Source organism: Manacus candei, unplaced genomic scaffold (assembly GCF_025592945.1).
Source record: "Manacus candei isolate 608988 ecotype Guabito, Panama unplaced genomic scaffold, ASM2559294v1 h1tg000011l, whole genome shotgun sequence".
NCBI classification, from domain to species: Eukaryota; Metazoa; Chordata; class Aves; order Passeriformes; family Pipridae; genus Manacus; species Manacus candei.
This window is the reverse complement of record NW_026138059.1, coordinates 25,978,020-25,999,175: the sequence shown is the minus strand read 5'-3', so window position 1 is coordinate 25,999,175 and position 21,156 is coordinate 25,978,020. Positions and strand designations below refer to the sequence as shown.

General features: G+C 41.7%; 1 protein-coding gene across 3 annotated transcripts; it reads right to left on the bottom strand.

Moving 5' to 3' along the window:
- Positions 1-664: 664 nt before the first annotated feature.
- On the bottom strand, positions 665-20,947 carry HTR1E (5-hydroxytryptamine receptor 1E). 3 transcript variants are annotated; one of them, XM_051777974.1, is made up of 5 exons: positions 20,823-20,947; positions 20,652-20,729; positions 20,406-20,529; positions 19,663-19,938; positions 665-4,171 (listed from the first exon to the last, which is right to left on the bottom strand). In XM_051777974.1, the coding sequence occupies exon 5, from the start codon at positions 4,007-4,009 to the stop codon at positions 2,915-2,917; it is 1,095 nt and encodes a 364-aa protein (XP_051633934.1). In that variant the 5' UTR covers positions 4,010-4,171; positions 19,663-19,938; positions 20,406-20,529; positions 20,652-20,729; positions 20,823-20,947; the 3' UTR covers positions 665-2,914. The 3 variants fall into 3 exon arrangements, with proteins under 3 accessions (XP_051633934.1, XP_051633933.1, XP_051633935.1); XM_051777973.1 differs by having other exon boundaries at positions 19,663-20,529; XM_051777975.1 differs by lacking the exon at positions 19,663-19,938.
- Between the last annotated feature and the right edge of the window lie 209 nt (positions 20,948-21,156).

Sequence of the window (21,156 nt, the reverse complement as noted above, 5' to 3'; positions counted from 1 at the left end):
TGAAGAGTAGGTCTTTTGGGGAGGGAAACTGGTTGATGGATGCAGTCTTCAAGGCCAGTATGAACTCACTCCAAAGCACTGGCTGCTTACACAGAGCAAAAAGCTTCAGGATATGGCCAGGACACAAATAAGACAGAGTAAAATCTGACAGACTTGAACAGCCACAATCATGGGAATTCTGATAACAGTGCTGAGATAGGGGGAGAAAACAGGGGCTTGCTCTAGTAGGATCACAACAAATTTAGGGATTAAACAGTCAGAAACACAAAGGCAGGATAGGGAGTCAGGCCTGTAATGAAAGACAATTTTGCAAGAGGACCATTAGTGAAAATAAGGCTCTGAGGATGCAAGATGGTTTAGAGAGGCTGTGGAAAATGGATGTAGTCTGAAGACCTTGGATACATCACTAAGAGCTTGCTGGGAAGAGCTTGTATTGCACAACATAGTGTGGCTGGGCCAGATCCAGGACAAGCATGAAGGGGACTTGCCATGGACAAGTCAAGAAATGTCTCCAACCTTTTGTAAAAGCAGCAAACAACATAAGAAAAAAAAATGTTGTCAACCAATGGTGCCAGACCAGCAAAAGTTTTTATTCTCATAAGAAGATAGGTGACTTCTGATCAAGTTAAACTGTTTTAAGTAACCAATCCTCTATACTGTTCTTTACTTTGATTGTGAGCATGGGCAAAACATATATCTTCATTAGTCTAGCGGCATTTGTTGGAAAACACAGCTCTGTGTTTAGCTAATGACTTAATTAGAAAAGCAGTAGTCAGTTGGCAGTGAATGGTGAGTCTTTATTTAACAGGGAAGCACGGAAATTAGCCATCCATCTGTTTTTTTCCTGTTAATTACCTCTAAATATTAAAATTGAATACAGCCTTCAACCTGATTGGTAGTTTGAGTGGTAATAGTGGAGTTCAGATACTAAAAGGAAGACATCAAAAGAAATGAAGATGATGCAGCACCTGTATTTTACAACTTTTGTACATATTGCTGAAGCACTTCTACCTACCTAGGACAGCTGCTGTGGAGGTCATGTTCACCATTTCTGGCCCTTCAGCCATACTTACCACTTTAAATGAGCATCAGTCTTGGCAGCAGAGTTAAATGAGCCCTTACTTTTCCACAAGAAACATGACTGCACACCACATAGCAGCAGCAGTGCCAAGCTGTGGGGTTGGTGCCACTTGGAGGTTTGTTTTTAGTAGGGGGGTTGGACTAGCTGGCTTCCAGAGATCTCTTCCAACTTAAATTCTGTGTGCCCTTAGGAGCAGCAGTCAGAGCTGGCAGCTTATCTCATTTTGTTGATTTTCCACTCTGAAACACCTTTCACCAGCATTGCCACTCCCACCTCTTCCTTTATTCTGTCAAAGACCCTTGTGCAGCCCCCACAGCTGAACCTTAGCCCCAGTGACAGCCCAAGGAAGCTGGCTGGGGTATAGCTTCTGTCTCATCTTAGCTGAGTGCCTTGGGGTGGCTCAGACTGTCTGCTGGGGCAGTCTTGCATATTTACTCTTCCCTTTCTGATCATTATTGCAGCTAGGTACCCTTTTAGAAGAGCAGGAAATGACTCAAGAGACACCAAAACCTACTCTCTTCTAGCCACAACTGCTCGTATGTCCTGTCTTCCCTGTCATATTCACCTTGTTTCAGGAAATTATGCCCAATCCTTTTCTTTGATAATCATTTCCATTGAGCTTGCTGAAAGAAAAAATAAAATTATTCTACAGCACTTCTTAACAATACTACATTTTATTTTAATTCCCAGCTACTTTTTTTTCCTTAACAGTATAGGTACTCTGGGGAGCTGCTTTGGAAGTTTTATAGATAGGCAGGATAAGAACACACTTCCCCAGTTTCAATCAACAGTTTCCACCTCCAACAAGCTGCAAAAAGGAAAAACCATACGGGATCTCTGTGCTTCCTCACTAAAAAACATTTTCAGTGACTGAGATTAATTTTTCCCTCTTTTTAGGTATTAATGTTAGCTAGAAAAGATTTCCAGTTGTTTAAGTCAGTGGGGTAAGATCAATCAATACATGGGGTTGTTCACTACAGGGCCCAGGTGAAGTGTGGCACAAGTGAATAATATCATTCCAGAACCGGCCAAAATACAAGGCCTGAAGAAATAAGGTTAGTGGTATTAAACGTGTGACCAGTCAGATGTGCAATTAGTTTCACAAGTGTGACACTTGCTAGCTGCATCCTCTCAATTCCCAAACAAACTGCAGAGGTGTCTGCCCAACTCTTTACAGATAAATCTGGAATGTTATATGAAGACAGTCACCTAAATAATTGCTTTGGAATAAAAAATGAGATTAATTTTCAGATGCAACGAACTGAACTTTGCTTTCTGTTTTGGGAGTGTATTCCTGAAGAAAGGAATAGTTTATTCTGCTACAGCCCAAAGTGGAAATGGTGGTAATTTTCCTTCTAAGTGGCTGTTACAGAATGCCATTTAAAGTAAAGATTTGTTGTTTAGCTGTCATGATCATGAAGAGTTTATTAATTTTTGAATATGTATTTATGGGGTACAGTTTATACAGTGCATGACAATTCAGATGTTTGATTCTTAAATGGAAAAAGTATAAAAGTGAATATCGTTGTTTGCTTCTTGAATCATTGATTACAAAAATGTCTTAAACATCAGTATCTAATAGTAATAATATCTCTTTTGTTGTTTCATTTCTAAAAAATCTTTTCCTTTGTAGAATAGATTTATTTCAAACCCTTTACCAGGAATAACACCAGAGATTAAAAAAACAGCATAATGAATTACAGGCTGACAATAAGTCAAGCAAATAGGCAAACACAAAAATCCCTTTTATCAAGGGAAATGGTGACAAAGTCAAATTATTTTGCTCAATTTTAAGGCTAGGAGTCATGTCAGCATCATCATCTCCCAGTATTTTTATGTATGTTCCCGACACCTGATAAGCTTTCTAAAGGCCAGCTTGAAATCCTCGTTGAAGCTCGTGTACAGCAAAGGGTTGATGAGGGAGTTGACATATCCAAGCCAGGTCAAGAAGTCCGCTACTTCTGGAGAGACAGTGCAAATGTGGAGGCCCACAAGCAGTTCCTTGATGAAAAAGGGCAACCAGGACAAAATGAAAGCACCTAAAATCAGCCCCAAAATGCGAGCAGCCTTTCGTTCCCGCGTCGTGGAGATCTGCTGCCGGTCGCCAGCCAGGTCCAAGTCATTCTCGAAAGGTGGGATCCTCACGGATGCGTTGATTTTATCGAACTCCGTGGTCGGGTCAGACGTGGAAAAGTCCGAGACGCAGAATGTCTGTGTGAGCTTGCAGCTGGCAAAAGAGTTTTGGCTGTCTGTGCTCCTGTTGCTGAGGTGGCGGCTTGAACCCCGCTTTTGGTAAAGGCTCTTTGCAGCGTGGTAAATTCTGTAGTACAGGATCAGGATCAAAGTCAAGGGTATGTAAAATGCCCCAAATGTGGAATAAATAGTGTAGATTACATGATCGTGCTGAATGCGACACTCACTGGGAATATTGATGCTGTGGTGATTTCTCCAAAACAAAGGGGGCATTGATATGAAAATGGAGATAGCCCACACGGTGACTATCATCAGCCCAGCCCTCTTTGCCGTTCTTTTCCTGGCGTATTCGATAGCGTCTGTGATTGCCCAGTACCTGTCCAATGCAATGACACACAGATGAAGGATTGAACATGTGCAACAGGTCATGTCGACGCTAAGCCAGATCTCACAGATGAAGTATCCCAAAGTCCATTTATCTATCATTATGTAAGTGATGCTCAAGGGCATGACGAGAACAGCAACAAGGAGATCTGTCACAGCTAGTGAACATATGAGATAATTTGCCGGCTGGTGGAGCTTCTTGGTTGTGGAGATTGCTGCAATTACAGCAGAATTCAGCAGCATAGTCAAGGTTGTGATTGTGGCCAAGGTCAGGGTAACAAGCATCTTTTCAGTTACTGTTTTTGGCTTTGCAGCCCCACTGGCTTCAGTGGTGCAATTTGTGAAATTCATTTTCTCCTCCAGGATGCAAGAAGGTGCTGCTTCAGGTAATGAAGGGTTGCAGGTTCAGAAGTCATCCATTTAGAGAGATGTTCCAGGTGCAATTTTTTTTTATAATCCCATATTCAACAAAGCAGCAAAAAGCTTCCAGGTTTCCTCCTATTCATTGTTTTCCTAGAAGATAAAATCACATCTATTAGTCAATCGAGGATAATCCCACCTTTTGGTACAGAGTTCTACATTTCTAACATTACTATCTCAAATAAAATGTTGGTGTGGTTTTCCTTCTTCTCTTTTCACTTGCCTTTTCTCCCCCCTTTTCTCTGCATTCATGGTTCTCTTTTTTCCTTCTCCAAAGGGCACTTCGGGCCAGATTTCCTGATGATATGAAATGGTTATTCCTTCTTTGGTTTTGGAGATTTTACTTAAAGTGGGAGGTCCCTTCTCATCAACATGTCTGTAATCTTTGTGAATTACTGATACCAGGAGCTAGTCTTTTTCCTGCTCGTTAAAATACATTCCAGCAGATGAAGAGCTGAGGAAATTTGCCTTTTCATTTCAACTGCTGTATGAGAGTCATCAATTACTTCTATGTATCACCTTTGAAAACGAGCAGCAGAGGCATGCCGGCATTTCACAGTTTTCCATTCTGCTTTTTCATATCCATGTCTGTATTAATATATTTGAAACTGTGCTTAAAAATTTCTCAGGTTACCTTTATCATGCAGGTTTCAAACAATGTTTAAAACTTTATGGAGAATGCTTAGTTTTACACATCAAATCAGTGTTGCTAGGAGCTTATATAGTTTTGTCTAATTATTCCTGACATTCCACATAGCTCACTGTGAGCATCTTTAAAGAAGACAGACAAAAAGATTTTGCCATTGCTTTGAGATTTCTATCTAATTGTGCTCCCTGTCAAGGAGCCCAGTGTGATGCAAGGTATGAATAATAAATAAAAAAGACCCCAACGTTTAATGCTGTTTCAGGAGTTCAGATGTCTTTTCCGTACATCCCAAATGCTGATTGAAGCCATTTAGCAGTCCGTGAGATGCAACTTGGGATATGCTCTGGGGCTTTGCTTACTCATTTGTAATTTACCTTGCAGAAAGGATGTAAAAAACTGAAAGTCTGAATCTTTTCCCATGAAAATAAACAGAAAGATTCCTTCCCCTGTGCTGCCTTAAGGTCCTTTTAGTTTTATGGTATTTCTAATTTTTATAAGTCTTATAAGTAGTTATAAAGGAGAAGTAGATTTTAGAAACAGCAGCATGTACTCCTTTACCCTTTCCCTTTCCCTTAGCATAGCAATTACACAGATTCTTAACCCTATTACCCCATTCCATGCTCCCCATATCAAACATCCCCTGAATTCCATTAGAAATGTTTAGTCTCTTGTCAAGGTAGGCCTATTCTGTTTAGAGAACACTTGTACTCTGGCCTAAACCGCAAGATAACAGCCAAAAACTGGGTGAATGTGTGCCCTTTGTGCTCCGAGGAAGACTAGGGGGACAAAGTAGGCGGTCCCAAAAAGACCCCAGCCTCAATTCCCCAGGTGTGGACTGGGGGTGGACCAGGGCAAAAGCCAGAGGGTGGGAAAACCTCAGATTGGACAAACAGTGTTACAAATTGTAAGCACCTGAGGCAGAGGCCATGTGCACGTCTTGTAACCCCATGCCTTGGAGGCACGAATTAAATCCTTTTCTTATCTCACCTCTAATTAAATTGCTTTGGAGTTTCATCACCTGGCTTCTTTTATCAGAGAGTAAGGAGGCTTCTACACTGGTTGTACAGGCTCCCTCAACAGGCAGGGGAATAAGATAGCAGCTGCCAGAAATACACTCGTCCCCTCTCAAGACAAGTCTTTAGGGCAGATGTTATGAATCATGTCCTGGAAATGCTGATTGTCTCTATTTTGACTACAAGTGGCTCCTCCACAGTTGCATTTAGAATACATGCCAGATTTTTAGATGGCTAAATTTGAAAGGTAAAACCCATTCTCACTGACACCAGTGGGACTTGGATTAGGCTCTGAGAGAGAGTTTGAACGTGGAAGCTAATAAGGAATTAAGAAATTGAATGAGAAATTATGAATTTAAAGCTAGTCAACTGCTTAGCTCTGTGTACATATGTTCTTATTCAGAAATCGGAGTGCCATCTTCAGAATAAGCTGAATGAGGAACAATCAAAAATAGAAACTTTAGAAAAAACTGCTATTTGTGGATAGGCTCTAGGAAAGCTGATTTGTATTTTTATAGACTCTGGATTAGCAAAATGTGAGTTTTAAATTCTGCCCAAGGAACAGCAGAACCACCTTCCCCTAAGGCAGAACCCACTCTTAACAAACTGCTTTAAACTGCTTTAAAATATGAATAGCCTCGGAGAAAATATCAAGCCTGCTTATTAAAAAACGACTGGAGAAGTCAGATGGAAATCCATCCATCAGTCTTCAGGACTGGAAATGGCAATTTGACTGTTTAGGCCTAAAGTTAAAACTTCAGCTCAAACATTTTCATAAATTGTTCATGGGAGTCTTCTCTGTCAAGCCAGATCCTGATTTATTTAGTTTGCACCCTTACTATGTCTGATGTTTTGACCAGAGGATAAGGGTTTTCTCTACCTCCCTGAACTCCTGGAGAACAGACTAGAAGCAATTGTAATTAATAAACTTTCCTCAGCATTATCACTTAACGAGTGTAACCCATCCACAAGCACACTGGTCCAAAGACACCTGAAGACACCATGGGATTCTCATGTCTTCCACAACCACTTACTGAGCCAGTCCACCCACAGGAGAGCTCGTGATGCTTCTTGATGTAAGCAGCATTTCTTTTTCCTGTCCTTCACTTCTCTAGGGGCTCTGAAGTTTCATGGTCCTGGCACATCTCCCCATGCTGTGCGTTCCCCACCATTTTCTCTGCTGAGCACTGTCTATATGCATCTTTAATCCAGTAGGAGCTGAATTGCTGTGGTTCTTCCCTAGGATAGCCTTTCCCACTGATGCATCCCAAGGGAAATCCTTTCTAAGCTCTACCTGTTCTCTGTACCACAAGGATACTCCGAAAAATAAATTCTTTCTTTCCTTAATTAACCTGTCTTTAAACAAACTTAATCAGACCAAGCACCAGGTTTCCTTTAGGACAAAGGATACTGCTGATGAAATGGGGGAGTTTGGTTGTTTAAATCTGCACACTGCTCAGTGGGGCCAGCATTTTTTTCCTTGGAAAATCACTGCAATAATTGAAGACAGGGAAAAATATAAATAAAACATCACCCTTGCAGAACACCAGTCTACAGGTACCTCAGATCATGCAAGGCCATCGGTTTATGGTCAAAACCCATCACTGGGGAATTAATTCAGTTTTAATTCCCAAGCTCCTTATAGGAAATGAACCCTTAGCAATTCAAACAACATAAATACTACATACAAGAATGGTATTAAGCCAATATTAAGAAAGTATATTTAAATGCTGAAAAGTCATTTCAGTTTTTAAGGGATGAAGGTTTCTTCTACAGCTTAAGTATGTGCCTCTTGTCATCCCTTACCCACTTCATGAGGATACACACTGGCATTATAACTAGTCAGTTAAAACTAGTTGACTGTAGGCTTTGTGGCTCCTTTCACCTGCTCTTCCACCCTGGCTGCTCCTCTTTCCGGGCCATCCTTATTTCTATATGATCTGATTCCAACTCCTGCCTTACAGAATGCACAGGGTCCCATAGCCCCGGCTGTTCGCCTCCCAGCTCACCTCCTGTGCTGGAGCAGCCTCAAGATCCCTTGACCTGCTGCTGCCAACTCACCCACTACTTCTAGGGGCTCGGCCAGGGCTCGTGTCGAGTCTCCCACAGTGCCTGTGTCCCAGCCTTTCCCTCATTGTCCTTGCTTGTCCAACTGTTCTCTCTCTACCTTTGAGTCAGATGGTGCCTATGTGGAGTATTTTGGCCCAGAAAAGAGATGGGGTTTTAAAATGGGAAGCGATTTACCAGGAGATGTCAACGACTGACCTTGCTTATTAATACAGGGCAGGATTGAAATGCTACTTATTATTAATCTTTAAAAATGCAGGTGTGTTTGTGGTCATACCACGTGTGTTAACAAGGAGAATCTTACTATCCCTAGTCAAGAATAGCTGGTTTCCAGCATTTCTATCACTTATGTACAATTGCTACATATAGTATTGCTATCACTATAGTAATTGATTGTGGTTTTCTAAATGACATCTTGGAAGGGACATTAACAACAGTTATTTAAAGTACTCTCGTGAAAAGCACTGCCATTTTTATGTTTTGCAGCTGTATTCCTTTAGGCTGTCAGTCATTTCCTACAGAGAGGATTTTACACACACAGATTAATTTCCTGCATTTGGTGAGAGAAACTCATCTGGGTTACTCCAAACGGGAATCAATCAATCAGGTTTCATATTAGATGATCATTGTTAATGGCGTTGAGTGCTGTCTAGGAGGAAAAAAGGGGAAAGAGGTTGATTAATTGTCCCTTAAAAGCAACTGGACAATTTTAAGCTGCGAGATGGCAATGTCCATGTCTGCTCCTGCCAAAAAATATCTCCCACTTTTCCACAGAGGACCATGGTGTAGCAGCATAATCTGAATTTCTGCTGGACACACTGACTCCCACTCCTCGGCTACTGAACTTTTCACCATTTCATAAGACATGGAATAACATCACTTGCAGAGAACAAGTGGAACTGGCACTGCACATGTACGTGCAGCACAGGTTAGTTCCTTTACATCCATGATTCTACATTTTCTCCAAACAATTATGCCACTATACAACTGCTACATCTTTGTCCCCTTGACAGCAATAAACCAATCTGACTTAGTTGAAGTCTGAATTGGTCTGAGAGCTTTACAATTTCAATATTTCCACGATTGTAGCTGCGAAGGACAAGAATCCGTGGCATGATTTGTGAGGCAGTTTATGGAAAATATAACTTAGCACATTTATGATAATGCTAATATTTCAAACTGTGGAAAGACGCTAAACTTCCAATGCTCTTCCTTATTATCTCAAAGAGGTTGTCTCTTCCAAGTTCATATACAAAGCCTGAAATTCAGGCCTTCACATCAAATTTATTTTGCAAGATCTTGCAATTTTCTAGATCATCCTGCTTTTGTAAAGTCAACAAATCTTCTTGGACTTCATGGTTTCTTGGTAGTCAAATGATAGAGCTGAGTTTAACTGAAGATTATAAGTTTCCAAATACTTTGTACTGTGCTGCTGCAGAGGTCATGTTATGGCACTAGTCTTGGGTGGCTACAATTTATGTAGGAATGGCTGGGGTTTGCAGGTGGTTGAGATGGAGTTATATGGGAAGTGGTCGAAATTCACAGAAAAGTAGAGGGGAGCACTGGGAACATTTTGGGAGCACAGCCTTGCCAGACCCACAGCACCTTAGCTGCTGCAACAATAATTGTATATAAAACTTGTGGGAGTAAGTTAAGCCAGCAGCACGTGCATTCAGTTAATTAGAATCAAAAGGGAGTGTTTTGGCCTTGGAGCTGAGAAGGAGTGTGTGAATCAAAACACTGAGTTTGCAAAAAGTCCTGGGAATTCTAGTTAACTGAATGACAACACCAGGTGCTGTTTAGCAAAGAACCCTAATAAAGGGGAAACTCAGAGAGAGCTCTGTGGAGAATTCTGAATCATGGTGTGTGCAGCCTCAATTCTTCATCATCTGTAAAGCTGAGCTTGCTTACATTAACTGTGTCATAAATTCCAGATTTACGACAACCAGGACTGATAGGGAGAAGGTAATTTGGTCAGGGTTGTCTATCTGGGAGGAGGCTGAGATGGAGAAAGGGAGGGTCAAGGCTGGTGAAAAGAAGGATGAAAAGTGGAAGAAGGGTAACAAGTCAAAAAGGGAGTAAGTGTTGCTCACCCACAGCCAAAATTAGGGCAATAACTCAATCTGTTGTCCAGACAGACACATAAGTCAAACTCGAGATCATGGTTGGGTGGGACAGGGGCTTTTCCCCATGCTGGCTGGCATAGGGACCCAGGGGAGAGAAGGATGCAGCACCCTGGTGGTGTTGCTTCAATGCCTCCATCAGGCCTGATGGCTTAGGTAGCAACCCATCACCTCCTCAGGGTAATGAGGTAAGTCCATGTCCTCTTGCCTGTGCAAGAGTAAAACTAAGTGCTCCTGCAGGCCAGCTGTGTGTGTGTGTGTGTGTGCAGTAACCCTCACGGCTCTGCTTATTTTCCATTGAAAACTAAATACTGTCTATGGGGTTGCTAAAATGACAAGCCGTGAAGCGGTGCTTAGGCACTGTAATTTCTGCCCCTGGATCTGATCTTCTATTGCTCTCCATCTCTTTTGCTGAAAAGCCCAGGACAAATGCCAGAGTGACCATGATATTTTAACTCTCTCAACATCATAAGGTGGATCTCACCTTGCTTGTCAGGGAGGCTTAACCTTCTTTCCCTGTGGACACTGCCAGCCCAGAGGATTCCCTTCCCAATTTAGAAGCCTGAGAGAAAATTGGTGGGAAAGGGGAGGTGCTGCCTCCCAAAAACCCTGGTGCAATCTGATCTGAGTCAATGAAAGACCACAAGCTGGTAGTTTTGCAAAGAGTATTTTTGAAAGAAATCCATCCAGGACGGAGGTAAGCTTTTCTGGTGCATATCTTGGCACATGCAAATGAGAAACAATAATTAGTGATGATCTTCAAACCATGTTCCCTCCCACAAGCAGTGGCATAATTATCATTCACAGATGATTACTCATTTTTATCTACTTCAATATAAAAATTAGTAAATCTTAGGCAGTGAAAGCTCCTAAGATGCTGCTGAGTTGCAATCTGATACAAACTAGGACTCAATGCAGATTTAGTCCTGTTTTAAGTCAGCCATAAATAAAATTCACTGTGGTGGTAAAATATACAGATTTCTCACAAAAAACCTACAGTAGCTGCATACTCTAACTGTAATAATTTGTAATATATAATACTCTAAGTTTATAATAATTTGCTTTAAAGAGACAATCAAATGAAAAAATAAACTCATAAAAATAAAACTCATTATCACTTCTCATAACACTTCAGACCCTTAGCACTGTACATTTAAAAAGTCTGTTTTGTTTTATACTACACAAAATACCCATGTGAAGTTCAGCTCATTCCTTGCAGTTCACTTCACTTTACCCTTTTCATGCTCTACTTTAAATCCTGAGATGTTTAACCTATGGACACCAGAAGCTGTATTTTACCACACCATGGAGCCAAGAGACATGGGGAGCTGGATCTTGCTGGATATTTTGGGGTAGAATTTGTAGTACAACCCTACACTGTCAAAACATGTAAGTGCTGCCTTTCCCACCAAGTTGTTGCAAGAAGACCTTCTTCCTGTGCCTCTTCTTTCTACAGAGGTGCTTTATGGAGATAGAAGCCTTCTTTCACTATAGATCTGTGCCTGACAGTGCAGAAAAGAAAAAGATGTTTTGATTTGTCTCTATTTGTTTTGCAGACTGCATTTGTATAAGTGCTGAAATGAGCTGGCTTGGGTACCAGACACATTATTTTACATTAGCATGGAGTGCTGAATGGGTTAATTCACCCAGCCAAGAAATGGTAGATTCTCAACCCTGGAGTTCCCAGTCACTGCAGCTACATGAGTGACCTGAGTTAACCTGATTAAAGTCAGCTGAAGTGCTCTCCCCTGATACCTGCATGACATCTATGCTAACAGAGGCAGCAAGCTTGTTTGATTGCCCCACAGCAGCATGTAGCTGCTCCAGAGCTGTGCTTATCAGCAGACCTTGTCTTAGTGCAGTGGTGCTCTTGAGCCCTGGATTTCCTAATTTATAGACAGTCAGACCCGGGAGACATGTAACCTACACACTTAACCTCTCATCTTGAAAGAAAAATACAGTCTGCAAGTGTTACTGACCCTTGCAACCTTCATGCTTAACTGTCACTCTCACATAGAGACATTATTGTCTGATTAATTTTTTTTTTTTTTTAGAAAACCTGTGGCTAAGACTGTCTTCCTTGAACTTCATATTTCTAAATGTTTTTCACTACTAAAGAAGACCTTTTCTTTGTGTTTTTGGTTCTATCTGTCTTTGTACAAGCATCTTTACAAGATGCCGGGTTACCAATATTCCCTCTCCTCTGTTTTTATCTAAATTGTTAAAGCTTTTAATTTTTTTAACCTATATTGTTTTATAAAATTGACTATGGCAGTGATCCCTGCTATGAATGTTTTCCATAACAGAACCATAAAAATTTCAAAGACCTGGTGACAGACTCAAATCTCTTGCTATGGAACATGTGATTATCCCAAGGGAAGACATTTGCCCTGGGTTTTGTGCTGCTGCAATACCCACTGCTGCTTTTGGCTTGGCTGTTTTGATCTGCACTTCCCTTTTGTCTTACTGAATGGTTCAGCAAGGCACAAACAAAGGTACAAAACAAAAGAGAGCTGATGCTGAGTATTGGTGGGTCCTGGGGCCCTTCATAATCCTTCCTCCTACAGCTCAACCTTCATTCAGACTATTTATTCATTGACTGTATGACTAAGACCTGCAATCAGGTAAAATACAGGTGGGAGGACAGCTTGGATAATGAGATACCCTATCAGACATCGGCAGCTAAGCTGCAAGATTGCTCCCTATAATTTGTAAGAGGGAAGGGCAGAGAAGTGTGCCATTTTCAGCACTTACAGCCCTCCTTAAAAGAGCAACACCTGGGACGATGCTTCACTGATGGGTGGTCCAGGGACAGCTGTTCATGCAGCCGGTCAGTAAGGTTTAACCGTAAAATGAACTCACACAACACATGAATGAGCAGGAGAGTCCATCCCCAAAACCTAGTTCTTCCAGCAACCACATCACTCAAGTCTGCCAGGCAGCAGCCAAGACGCAGATCCGTCCATAACAAGTCCAAGAAATATTTTCCCAAAGCAAAATAAACTAGAGTCACATTTGCCTTAAAGCTAAAACAAAATGACAGTAAATGACTCTAGAGGCCATGCTGTCACAACAATGGAAGGTTGGTGCTGAAGAGATCCCTTGTTTCTTAGCTGGGAATAGCATATACACAATCTTAGTGTTTGAAGGAAATAGAGAAGCACACAACAAAGTGCTGGAGGACTTGGAAAGAGAGGAGTTCACTCTGTTATCTTCTGAAAAAAAAATAAAACCTCGTACTTTAAAAACTAGATCCAGCAACAAAATGTTTCAGTGTCCCCTTGGTCACTAAAAGTTTAATTTCTGAAGTAAGAAATCTACGTTTCCCCTTTTGAATGGACTTACAAAAAGAAAATCCATTATTCAAACTCATTTTGACTAATGTTTACTCTTTTTAAAAAAAATTCTAGACTTCCTTAGGATGCAGTTACACGGAGAATGGAAGAACTATCCATAGAGTTTCAGAAATGGTAATTTTTTAAATAACATGAGCTATTTTGAAGATTAGTATCCTTTGAAATAATAATGTTTTGTTTGTTTTGTAACTAGAAACAAAACTGCCTTGTGATTCTCCTCCCATGGTCTTTTAGAACAGAAATCATGCAGGACCTGTAAAATTGTTTCAAACAAAGAACTGTTCATTAGAAAGAAATCTGTTTCATTTTCTAACTCTTAAAGCACCTACTTCACTGGAAGATCTTAAATTCCTCTGAAGAGGACTACATCTAATATAACTAGACAAAGTTGTTGTGGGAAGAGTTGGGTTTTCTCCCCAGCTGGCAATCCTTATTTTTACTGTCTTTGAGCTGAAGATCCCAACACAGTTTGCAAGCCTAACACTCCACATACTGCACACAGGCCCTGTGGGAGGCACAGTCCATTTCCTCACTTATTAACACCTCAGAAGAGAAAAATGCAGTTTGTGGGTGGGAGACCGTGTAAAGTCAATGGGATTGACTTGTCCTGCAGCTCCTGATGCCCAAATGCAGAGCTGGCTCTAGAAATTCAACAGCGCTGTAACCTGCAGAAGAACTGGGCTTATTATCTCTAAGCACATGCCTGAAATCCTACCTAATCTTCACTGTTTTATGGCTTAAAGGAAATCTAAATGTTTCTAAAAGTGTGCCTTGTAGGGAAGACTCGTTCCCTGTGTTGAACAGTTATTACCTACCCACCTTTCCTGTCACCTGTGGTTTTAAAGGCCTCTGTTTTCATCAGTTTGACCCTCAATCTTCTCTTTCCTAATTGAAGAGCCCAAGCACTCATTCCTCATATTGATCAACTGTGCTGTTGTTCCTCATGCAGAGGAAAAAGGCTCTGTATGTACAGGTGCTGCATTATTAAAGATGCTTCGGTCACTTAAGTCCCTGAAACTCTGGCCTATAAAATCGCTACTCTTGTATAAAGATGGTGAAACACTAGCTCCTGGGTGCATAAATCCTTTCTGAATATAGGTATGAGACTTCTAAACTAATTAGCTGCTTTAGTTTTTCTTTCTGAGGAGTTTCTCAGGCTTGGAGCCCAGTCACATAGCACAGCATGAGTGACAGGGTCAGGAAACTACTGGCAGAAACCTAATACATCGTAGTCTGTTATAGTTCTGTTGTTTTGCATTTAAACCACTAACTAGAAAAGGAAGCATCTGCCTTTCAAGGTCTCCCAAATGCATTGAGAGAAAAACTGCAAAAAAAATTCTGTGCTGAATTCTCACCTGTGACTGCATTTTCCATCTCAATTTCTCATCTTGCTGCTTAGAGACATGTCAAAGACACACAAATATTTACCGATGAATATCATACATTCAGCTCTGGGGAAATGGTGCTATTTGCATTTATATGGAGATTATCACTTTATACAAACTAAATGTCACTGTACATGCATTCTTTTTCCAGTCGGTATTTGTTTCTTGCTGCTATTACGTATCAGGAGACTGGTGTCAATGGGGTTTATTTAATCTCCACATGACTTGGTTCTGTACACAACTGCTCTGCAATTCATAAAGGCCTCAAATGAGCAAATTTGACAGGCTAAAACTTAGTAGGCCTTGAAGCTTGATCTGAGATCCTTTGAAATCAATGGAAATACTTCTACTGTGAGCAAAAAGGTTTCAGATTAAGCCTTAGTGAATATACACCCGACTTCTCGCTGGTAAAATACAGCAGATGACTCACAACGGCTCTAGACTTGGTTTGAAAGGAAAATTTTTTGTGACTGAACGAATAGTTTTATTGTAGCAGAAGGTGCTGTGGGTCCTTAATAATGTAAAAAAATGTCTCATATTGGTGAGAAGCACTGGGCTGGTGGCATGAGCCTGCTGCCTGGGACTGCGAGCGTGGGATTTCCATCTGGCCAGTGTGCTTGTTGCAAATGCAGGAGAAATGAAGTACTGGCAGCCCACGTGGTGTACAACAGCCTAAAGGTCAAGGACAGATTCCTGCTTAGTGAGAGAAAACACTTCTTGCACAAGTTCTGAGTGCAAATCCTGCTGATGAAGAGGCATTCAGATATTAGACTGGCTGAGCTCTCACCTTCACGGTGGCCTGATTCACCTTCAGTTTGCCATGTGGAAAGAGGGTCCAAAGTTGCTGCAGTACATTTATGGTAATGTGAGTTTGTATTTGAATTGAACTCATGCTACCATCTCAGTCTTAAGGCAAACTCTAGCTAAACTTGGGCCCTAGGCCACAGTTTGAACAAAATTCTCAAGCTAATCCTGCTCAATAGCTCTTGAAAAATCACATGAAAAAGAGACTTACTGCTTTTATTTCCAGAACTTTGCTGTTGGTAGTGGAAGCCATGGGAACCATCAGATCAATGCCAGACACTCACTGAGTTGACAGCTCATACAAATGACTTTTTGGTTACCCATATAAATACAGCCACTGTTGTGATACCTCAGTTACATTATTCGGGATCTTAGTGATAACTACTTCTAGCTGTAGCTTCCATATGAAAACATACTTTCCCCCTGAAATCATTACTATACACACAACCAAGCTAAAATGTTTAATTTTGTCCACTGCCTGGAGCAACTAAACCATAGCTCTGCTTTTGGAGACTTTTAGTTGCGACTAAGATCACACAACTGGCACTGTAACTACTTGTCTGGAACGCCATGTAAATACAGAATAAGCAAAAACTCATTATGGAAATAATTGAATATCAACCATTTAAGGTATGTCGTTATATGAATTAGTGATAACTACCTGTCAAAACCCAAAAGCAATATAATTAACCCACAAATACAACATAAATATGGAGTAATTACAAAATTTCACCCACTATAATGATTGAGCTGTCCTTTAGCAGGTGTAATAAAACATGATGAATCAAACTGCATTGGAAGAAGAGTACAGGAGTTGATGTGTATGATGCAGAAAGAAAAAGGACAGTATTTGGCTCTAATTCTCAGCAGAATGCCACTGGAAGTCATATGTTTTTCAGCTATAAACTACATATACTAAATTTCTATTTTCCCTTTGTAGTAAATTGGTTATACTAAATACAGAAGACTGTGGTTCATGCTAATAACATCCTATTCACATAGCCTTTTATTAATGAGAAAAATGCTTATATGAACATGTCTTGCCCTGGATTGCATTTTGCTGCAGCAGTTAATACTCAAAACAGTTAAGAGATATTAATATCATGCTAACAAGGAAAGGGTCGTGGAAAAAAAAATTAACCAGAATCCCCCCGCGATGCTCCCCCCAGGTGCCTGTCTCAGTGGTAGAAGACTGATTTTAAGGGTATAATACATTAGACACCTACCATGTGCATTTCAAGTGTATTTTTCTCACTAAGAACAATATTAATTTCTGGATTAAACCAGAGTACTTTAATCAGCAAATCAGCAAAGCCTTGATTTACTCTGACACACAAATGAAGGGGAATATGAAAGGGTAGAAGATGGAGAGTGTCTGTCTCTTTTGCTTTATCAGACATCTGCTTCAGGAAGCTCGTGTAGATACAGGCTTGGGTAGAACTTACTGTGGGATCAAGGGTGAATATAGCAAAGCAAAATGCTTTAAAATTTATCAGTTCTATAAAATTAAAAGAGCATACAGGGACTAAAAATGTGTGTATTGTGTATGTTTTGTACATACAAAACCAGTATGTAATTGTACAACCAGCATGTTATTCCCTAAATATTTACTGAAAGCCCAAGGACCTGAAGACCCTCATTAGTTTGAGATTTTGAATTCTAACCATGAACATCACGACCATGCTGACTCACCTGCCCCTGAGGTGACAAAAGGAAAGGAGCTGACATTGCATGACCCCTGTTCACTCCGGCAAGGGCTGGAACAACACTTATATGGCATTTAAGGCTTCCTCATCCCACATGGGAAGACTTGCTGTCTCACTTTCTAGATGCTGTCAGCTTTACAGCTGATACCCAGTCCAGTATTGCTTGCAGTGAGAGATGATGGACAGCAACAGACAATAATACTAATCCTTTTTGGACAAGCTGCCAGGCTTGACACCCGTCCTGCTTCATTAAATGTGAACATTGCTCACCAGGCAACACTTCTTCTCTGTCTCCAAAGCAAACATATACCAACCTGTGTGAGACATTAATTGGATGGAGAGTTAATTTCTGAACAGGATGGTCCAGAAGACCCTACCAGACTGAGTAAATTTTCCTCAGTCAAAGCTTGTGCAAGGTAAATATTCTTCCTTCACACAGTGGAGTCTCTAGGACATTATACCAATGTAACACAGTAGAACTTAGGGTAAGAAAAGGAGCTGCTGTGATTCTGTGTCACCGCTACATGAGTTTATTTCTGGACTTACATGGCACCGCTTATGATGAGGAATTTAGAGTTCAGAAATCACCAAAACAAAATAGATCTGATGGAATGTGAAATCCTGACTGGCCTTCACAGGAGAGCTCTCTCCCTGCTGAAACATCCTATCAGCACACCTGCCCCAGAGTTCGGGGCATTGAGTTTGTCCTGTCCTGCTGAGGACTTCCCCAGTGGGTCCAAGGCACAGCCACTTTCTGCTAGGAGCTTGTTCCGGCACCTGAACACACTGAGAAAGGAGATGGGAGGGTCAGAGGCAGACACTCATTGCTATGTATTGGTCATAACCCATTATCCTTTGTCTCCAGCTGCAGCATCCTTGGTGGCAGTGAACCACAGAATCAATTAGGTTGGAAAAGACCTCTGCGATCATCAAGTCCAACTTTTGACCAGACACCATCCTGTCTACTAGACCATATCACTAAGTACCCTGTCCAGTCTTTCCTTAAACACTTGCAGAGATGATGACTCCACCACCTTCCTGGGCAGCCCATTTCAATGCTTCACAACCCCTTCTGTGAAGAAATTCCACCTAATGTCCAGCCTGAAACTCCTCTGGCGCCACTTGAGGCCATTTCTTCTTGTCCTGTCACTAGTTGCCTTGGAGAAGAGGCTGATCCCCACCTCACTACAACCTCCTTTCAGGTAGTTGTAGAGAGTGATAAGGTCACCCCTGAGCCTCCTTTTCTCCAACTAAAAACTCCTTTTGTTGAAACTCCTTTTCAACAACTAAAGCTCCCTCAGCTGCTCCTTGTAGGACTTACCCTCCAGATCCTTCATCAGCATCTTTGCCCTTTTCTGGACCAGCTCCAGCACCTCCATGTCCCTCCTAAATTGAGATGTCCAGAACTGGACACAGCACTCAAGATGTGGCCTTACTAGGGCGGAGTACAGGGGGACAATCACTGCCCTGGTCCTGCTGGCCACACTATTGCTGATCCAAACCAGGATGCCATTGGTCTTCTTGGCCACCTGGGCACACTGCCGGCTCGTGTTTAGCTGCTGTCAACCAGCACCTCCAGGTCCTTTTCCAATGGACCAGTTTCCAAGCACTTTTGCCCCAGCCTATAATGCTGCAAGGGGTTGTTGTGGCTGAAATGCAGGACTGGGCACTTGGTCTTGTCCAACCTTGTACAACTGGCCTCGGTCCATTGATCCAGCCTGTCCAGATTCTGCTGCAGAGCCTTCTGAGCCTGCAGTAGATCAACACTCCCATGCAACAGGAAGATAGGTAATATCTCAGCTGCTTTCTTTCACAACACACCTTAAATCTCCTGAAAAATCATTTAATGTGATTCCTTATGTGGCACAATACACTTGCAGGTGACTAACCTGTATTTTTTACTTTTGGAGAGGGAGGTTAGACTAGATGACTTCTGGAGGCCAACTTACATAACTCTATGATTAAAACAATTGTCACATATATTACAAGAAAATATATGAGGGAACCATCATCCCAACCTATTCTAGTTTAAATAGAAAATCTGTGTCTGCCTAGGAAAGTTTCTTTTAGGCAAAAAAATTAAACAAAGTTAAATTAATGACAGCAGCAGCAGTACCACACTTCGTCTGGGCAGCAGCTAAAGTAACCGGTTTTTCTTAGGTAAGTTTAAGGTATGTAGGTCTGTTCCCTTTAGCCCAACACCCCTGTTTTGCCACAGCCATTTGCTACCTACTGTGGCATGTGAGCCCATCTGACCAAAGGCTGGAAGACATGGACTAGACCTCTATGATGCTCCAGCCCGTGCAAGAAGCAAAGTCCCACCATCCCATGGACTGTGGGACACCAGATTGCTCTCATGCTAAGCACTATCTCAGGGGCACAGGCAGCAGAGCAGGCTGCTGGGGTAGTGAATCTTATCCCTCATAAACCACAAAACACAACAGGAGACTAACTCCAGATAAATCCCTGGAGAGATGCACCAACCTGCTGTGCAGCCTGGGCAATCCCAAACTCCAGAAGAGATTGCAGCTACAGGTGACCAGAGGCTGGCATTGCCCTCCTCCTTGCCCACTCTTTGTGGGATGACTGGGCCACAGGGCCCTTTGTGGCTCTCCCCGCAGTGGTAGGGAAGATGCTTCACTTGGGATATGCTGGAGGATGAGAAGTAGCTGAATGCTCTGGAGGCATTGCACCGCTTGTCTATGCAGAGATGCTGGTGGCACAGGGGTTCCTCAGCTGGGAGAGCTTCTCTCAGGGCACCTGATGATTATAAAAGGGAAGCTGAAACAGCTCAGATGTCTGCAGGTTGTTGCAGCAAATTAAATAGGATGAAACACAGTAGCCAGTTTTATAGGATCTATTAACTGTATTAGACCTTCATATTGGAATAATTTATTGCTGGATTCTACACAGCCCAGATGAAATTCCAAACATCCTCCAAAAGGTATTGGTTCTTTGCAAGGGCATTGGCATAGAAGATATATCCAGTCAGATTCAGTAGGAGCTGGAAATTTACTCTGGAGGCTGTCCCAACAGTGTTAAAGGAGCAGCTGTAGCCCTTACTCCTAGTTGTCTTTTCTCATGCTGACATTGCTGGCACACTTGGTAGGAAATGCCAGTCCAAAAGAGTGTTGAGGTTTTGTGGAGACTGTCCAGCAAGTCTTATTCTTTTCAATGAGCATGTGAGAAGTACTCCATGTTTCAAATCGGTCTGATTTACTTCTCACCTAGCAATCTGCTGGAGCAGCACTGTGTGTAGAGAAGAAGACCTCCGGCATACTCATGCTGGTGGAGTCACTGCCTGCTTCATCCGGTGCTGAAGGGTGGCAAATACACCCCAGGGCTGAGTGCCTGCAGGAGGAAAATGAGGCAATTCAGAAGTTATTCGTTGGTGTCTCATTTCAGTGGTTGCAAACAAGAATGCTTGTGCTGCTCCTCATGCTACTCTGCATTGAGGAAGTGCAGGCACTCACCTTTAATGGATGATTGCTCTTGGATAAGTTTGCTAATGGCTGCAGTTATGTCACTCAGGAAAATCATCTTCACGATTTCTGAAAGACCCCATTAACACTGCATTAGAATCCTGATGGCTTTTATTCACTGAATTATTTAATTACTTAAATTTTTTAAACATATCAGAATACCTTCTAAATCAAACGTGACCTCCCAGTCTTCTGTGAGAGAGGCTGACCTTGAGCATGCTTCCTTGGGCTGTTGTAGCCTTGCTTCTCTCTTCACACATGCTCTCCCTGCAGCACTCAGCTTTATACCTTCAGAAAAAGTGTTTTTGAGGGAAGCAGCATGCTAAGTGGTTTTCTTTTTTTGTGATTTATCCAAGTGCCTGTTTGCTCCCACATGCTGTGAGTGGATAATAGCAGTTCTCAATCAAAGTTAAAATTACTAACGCTCTTGTCTGTGAAAAATATAGTGCAGGAAAAAAAAAAAGGTTAATGATGCTGCTATACTACCAAGCTTACT

What these genes read in the sequence shown, in the direction of transcription:
- HTR1E (XM_051777973.1), bottom strand. Translation starts at nt 4,009, where the DNA reads ATGAATTTCACAAATTGCACCACTGAAGCCAGTGGGGCTGCAAAGCCA.